Source organism: Akebia trifoliata, chromosome 15 (genome assembly GCF_017979445.1).
Source record: "Akebia trifoliata isolate Shusen 1 chromosome 15, ASM1797944v1, whole genome shotgun sequence".
Lineage (NCBI taxonomy): Eukaryota > Viridiplantae > Streptophyta > Magnoliopsida > Ranunculales > Lardizabalaceae > Akebia > Akebia trifoliata.
In genome coordinates this window covers 28,358,252-28,366,976 of record NC_141389.1, presented here as the reverse complement: position 1 = coordinate 28,366,976, position 8,725 = coordinate 28,358,252, and the positions used below count along the sequence as shown (strand labels likewise).

The window sequence follows — 8,725 nt, the reverse complement described above, 5'->3', positions numbered from 1 at the left end:
ATACTAGGTTTTACTCCCGTATGCATCAGTGTGTTAGTACGCATGTTTTACTTATTTTAATAATCACGGTAAGTTAACAATTTCATGTTAGAGTGAATTGTCGATTGTCAACAATGTGTTGTGCATTTAATTGGGCAAATCGATCACCCATGTTAGTGCACAGTGTAGTAGGTGACTTACCTAACATTCTCATTTGGCAGTTATCCCTTACCACCATCGATGACAATTTCCCTTGACTTAGGTTTTTCTCTATAGATTAATAAGAAACAATTTAAATTTATTTTCTATAACCTCTAACAAAAACCCATGAGTTTTCGCTTTAGAACCATCATCTTCAGGTTCTTCAACCTTATCGGACACAACTATAGTTTGCCTCCCACCATAAGAAAATCTTGAATGGTGGGTCCAAATGAGAATTTCCCACGTGGCATTTTTATAGGTGTTTTCCATCCATCTTGATCCTCTATTATTGTAGAAAGTTTTTCTTTTCCTTAATCGTGATGGTTTGGCTTTAAAGTCAATCGATCCAAAAGTAGTATAAAAAAAAATATATAGTCCACGTGGCGAATAAAAGACACTTGTGGTTGGATAGCTACCCTTCTCACTGTAGCATACCTTTTTCTTTTGTGGGAGAATCTGTGCTCTCCATCTATTTGTTCAACGGTGTATGAGAAAGACCCCACTCCAACAGTCCACCCAACCCACCATTCTCATCTCGACTTTTTATATATATATATATATAAGATATATATAAATATAAAATAATAAATATCAAAAGCCCACAAACTCCATTAGATTTTATTTATTTTTATTTTTATTTTTATTTTATTTTAATTTTTAATTAATTAAAAGAGAGAGAAAGAGATCTATTTATGGTCGCCGGTGATGCCTACGCCGGTTAGCACAGCTCGACAATGCTTAACGACAGATGCCGCACGTGCGCTGGACGAGGCGGTTGGCGTCGCGGCGCGTCGTGGCCACTCGCAAACTACATCACTCCACGCGCTTTCAGCCCTTCTGACGCTTCCATCATCAATCCTTCGCGAGGCTTGCGCGCGTGTCCGAAGTTCAACCTACTCGCATCGTCTACAATTTCGAGCTCTCGAGCTCTGCTTTGGTTCCTCTCTCGATCGTCTACCATCATCTCAAACTGCCATTGATGAGCCTCCTGTTTCGAACTCTCTTATGGCCGCCATTAAACGATCTCAAGCGAACCAAAGAAGAAACCCAGAAAGCTTTCACCTTTATCAAATTCAACAGCAACAACATGTACAAGATCAAGAGCAATCTTCGTTCTCATGTGTTAAAGTTGAGCTTCAACAGTTAATTTTATCGATTCTTGATGACCCAATTGTTAGTAGGGTTTTTAGCGAAGCGGGTTTTCGAAGTTGTGATGTTAAGGTAGCAATTGTACGAGGTCCACCTCCACCACTCTCTCGATTCCAACGTTCTAGATGCCCTCCTCTGTTTTTGTGTAATTTTCCAGATTCGTTTTCTGGGTTTTGTGATGGAGATGATAATTATAAGAGAATTGGGGAAATTCTTGGGAGGAAGAAAGAGAGGAATCCATTACTTGTAGGGGTTTACGCTAACGATGCTCTTCGAAGTTTCGGAGAGTTCGTCGAGAGAGGGAAAGTTAATGGTGGTATTGGTTTACCATTAGAGATCTCTGGGCTGAATTTCATTTGTATCGAAAAAGAGGTTTCGAAGTTTATTACTGAGGGTGGGAGTGAAGGGTTTCTTCGTTCGAGGTTTACGGAGTTGGATGAGTTAGCGAAGAGTTGTTCGGGGCCTGGCATTGTTATTAGTTTTGGAGATTTGAAGGGGTTTGTCGATGATAGTCCAGTGGACGCTATAAGCTACGTCGTCGCCCAATTGACGAAATTATTTGAAGTTCATCGTGGAAAATTGTGGTTGATAGGGGCAACCGCAGGTTACGAGATGTATTTGAAGTTTTTAATGAGGTTTCCTTCAATAGAGAAGGAATGGGATCTTCATCTTCTGCCCATTACTTCTATTAGACCTTCAATGGGATCATCTTCAAGGTTGGTTGACTATCTTGCACTTTCGATTATTCAGATATTGCTTTCGATAGAGCTTTAGTTTAGTGAAGTATTTGTGAATCAATGGTCTCCATGTTCATATTTTTTCTGTGTTTCTAGGTTCATTACATGTAGATAAGTAGACATTTCAAATTAACCCAATAAGGAATTTAAATTGTAATTGCAGTTGTTGTACAGAAAGATGTCCTTTTGGTTTCCAGTTCATCCAGTTGGGTACATATTAGTTTGCCTTGGGATCTAGCTTTCTTTGGTTTGTTTGGGTTAACATATTGAACTTTTAAATGTGTTGGTTTTAAACTCTACCAACCTCACATCATTGTTATCTATGGGCAATCCCATTGTTTATTAAAAGTTACATATTTAGTAGGGGTACAAATATTGTATTTTTGCTGTTTATGTGGTGAACATGTTGGGGATGGAATCCACCTAGTCTCTCTCTCTTATAAACATTAATTGTCATCCATATTTTGCAACTTTATGTGAAAACCGATTTTTTTATTTTTATTTTTTAAATACCTTGGGTATCCAAACTTCTTAGAGCACCTGACTAATCCCACGGGGAACGCATGTCATCCCTTCCATACGTAACAGGTATAATGAGATAAATCCCGGGGGGTGACCACTGGGATCGAACCTGGGAGCTCCTCTTCCTGAGGTGTGGTCTTGGCCATCTCACCAACTCCATGTTGGTTTATGTGACAACCAACAAAGGGCCACTCCTTGTTTTTTAGATATGTGACAACCAATCTAAAAAATTGAATGTGACAGATTGGGTGGTGATGAAAGTTACCTATTTAGTAGGGTACAAATATTGTGTTTTAGCTGTATTGTGGTGAATATGTTGGGAATGGGATCCACCAGGAATACCTCTCATGTAAATGTTAACATTTAACTCCATATTTTGTGAGTTTATTTAACAGAACTGATAAAATTGGACCTTTATGATCATTATCAAATAGGTTTTACATTTGGCCTATGTGTTCTCCTTGGTCAAGCTTCTTGGATGGTAAGATCCTGATGTAGAACTACAGGGTTGGTTCTACAATATCATAGGATCTTTTGATGGAATCACATCACCAAGGTAAAATGGCTCTTTCTGGTAAGGCATCTCACCCACAATTTGGACATCAAACTGAAAATAAAGAAATTTCATTGACCATAAACTCTGTTCATCTCAAAATCTGAATTAAAAATGTATTTATTATTTAATGAAACAAAGTTTCATAATCAAACTAAGCTTCTTTCAACTTTATGGCTAGCATCTCTAATTACAATAAACAACTCAAAGCGAATCCTATTTCTAATTATGAGATAAGTTAAATTTAATCCTAACTAGTGTGGTGGTATTCTTCTGTTAATTTGCTTCTATCCCATGTCTCAGAACTACCATTGTACTATGTTCGTATGTGTACTCCCCTTGTTGATCAGAATTCGACCTAGAGCTCTGTTGTAGGTGTTGAAATTTTGCCTTTCCATGATGAAATGCTTGCAGTATTTTTGTTTCATCAATCATTTTATTTGCATCATCCAATAGGAAGTTTCAATTTGTATATCCATCCTTCCAAACTTCAAATGATCGATCAAGCCAAGAACAACCACCTCACGTGCTTTGTAAATTCCAATAGTTACGTCAAAATCTTCTGGAGTCAACAATGCAACCTTGTTATATTTGATTCCTGATGGCAGGTGCCATCTAGCTTAGTTGGTAAAGTCTTTGGGTTTCGATAGGAATTAGTTGTGGAAGTTGACGTTGCCTTTTTTGGCCTTTTAAAAATGGTGATCTGCTTCTCTAGATCTTAGACGACCCCTCTTTCTTTCAATCATGGTTTACCCAAATGAATTTTCCGTCTATTCATAGGGTTAATACCTAACATGCAATATCATAGTATTTTGGTCCAAACTCATTACTCTCCATGTCAATTGATTTTGCTGTGTATTTCTCAAAAATATAGTTATTATCACCATTTGGGTCAATCATAAAGTCCAATAATTTTTTATTCATTTGGGTGGTGAGCTTACTCTTCAAAGGTAAGGATTTTTCATTTTATTTTATTTTTAAACTAGCTCAACATTCAAGGGTTGGATAAACAATGAGTAAGTTAGTTAGCTTGAGTTTTGGTTTGAGAGTTTGGATGCTCGTTTTGGTATAAACAATTGTTTGGGTAGATTTAGATTTGTGTTTGAATAAACAATCAGTGAGTTAGCTACTACTGCCAAACATCTAATTCCGACTGTAGCATTCTTGTTCTACTGGCGCTACTCTTTTTTACTCAACCAGGTATTATCAATGGCTGCTTACCCCTCCATTTGACTTGGAAAAATTCATACAAATCTGTTCGAGTCTTCATGGTCTTTACTTCCACTCATCATCATCATCGTCTACCCTTATCCCAATTATTGAGGTCAGCGACATGATTCATATTTCTTATAATTGACTTGCTGTGCTTCTCTGCTTTTTCATGGGAACATGGATGTAAAACCTTCATCCTCAAAAATGTGATTTTGGGTTACTCTTTGTGCAGCATTAACATTATGATTGTGAATTTGTGATTTGTTACTTCTTTCATGATTCTGTTTAGATTTAGCATAATCTCTGACTTCTATATCCATGTGTTCAGTTTGGCATCTGACCATTTATGCCCATTGGATCTCACAGTTCCGTGCTCATGATATACTTACAGCTTGATGGAGTCATTTGTTCCACTTGGTGGGTTTTTCTCCACACCATCTGATATAAAGGGTCCCCCATTAAGCCGTGCATATCAATCTATATCTCGTTGTCACCAATGCAATGAAAAATGTGAGCATGAAGTTTCTGCTATTTTGAAAGGAGAGTGCACTCCTTCAGTTTCTGATCAGTACCAAGTGAGCTTGCCCTCCTGGCTGCGGATGGCCAATTTCAACACGTACAAGGGATTGGATGCAGCAAAGGTGTGTATCTCTATCGAATTTATGCCTGTGTTCTACTAAGTTCTGCAAAATGAAACATGGAAACTCTGTAGTACTGTTCAGGTAGATCACATAGACAACTATGTACCAATCCACTACTTACATCCATAGTGACAAAATCTTCGATTTTTTGAAAAAAAAAAAAATCATGATTTTAAAAGTAATCAATTAAATCACGTTTTTTTTTTTTTAAAAGTTATGAAGTTTTTGAAAAAATCATGTGATTTAATTGATGATTTTTTTGAAAAATATCACAGATTATTTTAATTTTTAACATTTTTTAAGCGTTTTTTTATTATTTAATATATATATATATATATTCATATTTTTTGTACTTAAAAAATTATTTTTGTTTTGAAATTTATTCAATGTTTTCCTGACTTTATCAATATTTTGCCAACTTTTTCTGAAGCTTATATCCACCTCAGATTTCCTCATATACAACTATGTACTATCCGTTGCTACTGTGGACCATAGAGGCTTTATTTTCTTAGTTTCACAAATTTCCTTGTAGCATGGGCTGTACTAAGTAACCATTCTACATGCATGAAGTAATGGAAGGTGTTATGACATCATGAAAAAAATATGTTCCATCTTTTCAGTGCAGGCCAAAGATGATGGCACGGTATTAAAGGCAAAAGTTAACGGATTGCAAAAGAAATGGGATGATATTTGCCAACATCTTAACCACAGGTCTCCAATGTCCCAAGCAGATGTTTATCGAGTTGGATCCCAAATACTTCCAGGTGTTACGGGCTTTCCAGTCGTCGCAGATGTCAAGGAAAAATCCGATAGTTGCAGCACCAGTTCAAATGCGTCTCCAAACAAAAGTGGGCATGAAAACATATTCCCTTCAATGGCTGTTGGGTTGCAAAGGATTTCCTTACCAAACCAAACAATGCCAAGATCTGTGGTTTCTGAAGCTAAGAATGAGAATTCTGTTTCCAACTTAACCATCACCAATTATCATGCATCACCTTCATCTGCAGCTTCTGTGATGACGGATTTGGGGTTGGGAACACTTTATGCATCTACTTCTCACAATGAAACCAAAAACCCTGCATTCCAAACACATAAAGAGCGACTTCAAGACTTCTCAGGTTGCTTTCCATCAAAGATTGATGTGATTGATCCTCATATTTCAAAACCTTCTGTCCGATCTACGTCGTGTTCTGGTTCTAATTTGTGTGGGCAGTTTGATCCAAAAGATTTCAAGTCGCTTTTGGGATTCCTCACTGAAAAGGTTGGCCGACAATTCGAAGCCATACATGCTATAAGTCAAACTATTTCCCACTGCAGTGCTGACAATGAAAGGCGCCGTGGTGCCAGCTTGAAACGAGATATATGGTTTAGTTTCCTCGGGCCGGATAGGGTTGCAAAGAGGAGAATTGGCGAGGCCCTTGCAGAGAGAATATTTGGTGGCAGGCAAAACCTAATCAGCGTGAATCTAAATTCCCTAGATCATAATACTTATACAATCTTTGATAGCCAAGAAATGAATGGCTATGATGTGAAATTTAGAGGGAAGACTTTCGTTGATTTTATTGCCGAGGAAATAAGCAAGAAGCCCTTTTCGATTGTCTTCCTTGAAAATGCAGATAAGGCAGATCTGTTTGTTCAGAAAAGTCTGTCCCAAGCTATTAAGACGGGTAAATTTCCTGATTCGCGTGGAAGAGAAATTAGCATCAACAGTACCATCTTTCTGATATCTTCAAGTGTCAAGAAGGAAGCATTTTCTTTCAGCAAGGAAATTATCTCTGAAAAAAGAATCGTAGAAGCCCAACGCTTGCAAATGCAGATTTTGATTGGAAATGTTCGTGAAGACAATATTCTTGGCAATAACTCGAAAAAGGGCACTTTTGGCCTGGCCTATGTGAACAAAAGGAAGCTGATTGGAACTTGTGATGACACGGAGCAGCATAAACGGGCACATAAGAAATCAAGGTGTCTTGATTTGAATCTACCCATAGAAGAGATGGAGACAAGTGAAGCAGATTGTGGGAACAGTGAGAGTGATTCTTCTGTATCTGAAAACTCGGAGTTTTGGTTGGAAGCTATCTTAGATCAAATGGATGAAACAGTAGTTTTCAAGCCGTTTGATTTCGATGCCCTTGCTAAAAAATTATCAAAAGAGATCAACGATAACTTTAGAAACATAATCGGGTCCGAGGGTCTACTTGACATTGATTCAAAAGCCATGGAACAAATACTTGCAGCTGCGTGGTTATCAGACAGTAAGGGAGCTATAGAGGATTGGGTTGAACAAGTTCTTGGCAAAAGCTTTACCGAGGCTCGACAAAGGTACGCCCTCACATCTCGGTCTGTTATAAAACTTGTTACTTGTGAAGGTCAATATATGGAGGAGCAAGCACCAGGGGTTTGCCTTCCTGCCAGAATTATTCTGAACTGATATAAGTTGATAAGGCTTCTTGTAAGTAAATGTATAATGTAGCTATCAGCATCTAAGAGTTTTGGTTTAAGCCTGTTAATCACATTGGGTTTTTGGGCTGTTTTTGGGTCATGTTGGGGCTTCAATTTTTTTTTTTTGCAGTGAGAATGTATGGTGGTTTTATGCTTCATGCTTCTACCATTGAGTCTTGTTTGAATTATTTTTTTGTGCTGAGTTGTTTAAAAATTTGGGTTCTTATTTATCATTTAAGATATTTGCGATTCGTTTGATAGTTGCGTTGTTTAGTATTAATCCGGCCTAAACAACTGGGTCTATTTAGTGCCTTCTTGGTACGGATGGATCGAAACCTTGCAAATTGTCACTGAATTCTAACGTTACTAGTGTATTTATCGGGTCATTTGGTTCAAACAAATTAATGTGATCTGACCATTACATGTTATGATACCTCATTTGCTCACACAAACTCGAGGAGGTTCCACGGTACATATGTATGTATGTAAACAATTGGTCGCCACAATGAGAATGCACATGAAATCACTGCGGCGTCGTCATCATCGATGTTATTGCCTCTATTGTATCTTATTCTCAAGGGCTAAGCCTGGTTAGATTAAATAGGTATTACAGATACAAACGACAACTACCCAAATGAGAGAGAATAAAATACTAGAGATTCTACTGCCACACCAACTTTTGCTAACGCCATTAGCACACAACTTGGGGTTCTGTTAGTAGAAATTAGTGTAGCAATAGAAGCTCTCTAAAATATTGGGGTCGATAAGGTAAATCATATTTTCCGATTTAATTTATGGATTGGGATTTATTTGACCAATTAAAAAGGACTTATAAAAGGAAATCCAAATGATTGAAACACGAAATCCTATGGTCAGGATTTATCTTAAGATTATAATGTATATCTTTGACATACGTGTTCTATTTTAATCATCTTTATGATAAAATACAACGGTAGATCTCAATCCAGTTCACACTCACAAGTGGTGGGTCTCAATCCAATTATAGTGTAAACGTCCCACTCCAACAAAGGTGGAGTAGGGTCCACACTATCAACTTTATAGTTTTTCCTTTTCACCCCCTTCAATTTTATTATCTTTCCTCTCTCTCTCTCTCTCTTTTTATAATAATATCCCCAGAAATTTTATTATATTTCCTTTTTTACCCTCATTTTCAATAATACCCGTTTAATCTTATAAATTTTTTACCCCTTTTAACTCCTAAGGGGATGACATAGGCAAACTCTAATTGGATTATGTGTTTTGAAAATGGTGGGGATTTTTTATTTTTTTTT

General features: G+C 37.2%; 1 protein-coding gene across 1 annotated transcript; it reads left to right on the top strand.

The window, feature by feature from the left end:
* Positions 1 to 716: 716 nt before the first annotated feature.
* On the top strand, positions 717 to 7,693 carry LOC147385061 (protein SMAX1-LIKE 6-like). Its single transcript, XM_086426049.1, has 3 exons — positions 717 to 2,045; positions 4,745 to 4,994; positions 5,620 to 7,693. Exons 1-3 carry the CDS (start codon positions 886 to 888, stop codon positions 7,420 to 7,422), a joined length of 3,213 nt encoding a protein of 1,070 aa, XP_086282175.1. The 5' UTR covers positions 717 to 885; the 3' UTR covers positions 7,423 to 7,693.
* The last annotated feature ends 1,032 nt before the right edge of the window (positions 7,694 to 8,725 follow it).

What these genes read in the sequence shown, in the direction of transcription:
- LOC147385061 (XM_086426049.1), top strand. Translation starts at nt 886, where the DNA reads ATGCCTACGCCGGTTAGCACAGCTCGACAATGCTTAACGACAGATGCC. An exon ending in TCAATGGGATCATCTTCAAG is followed by an intron (nt 2,046 to 4,744) that starts GTTGGTTGACTA and finishes ATATACTTACAG; the next exon opens with CTTGATGGAGTCATTTGTTC. An exon ending in AGGGATTGGATGCAGCAAAG is followed by an intron (nt 4,995 to 5,619) that starts GTGTGTATCTCT and finishes TTTTCAGTGCAG; the next exon opens with GCCAAAGATGATGGCACGGT.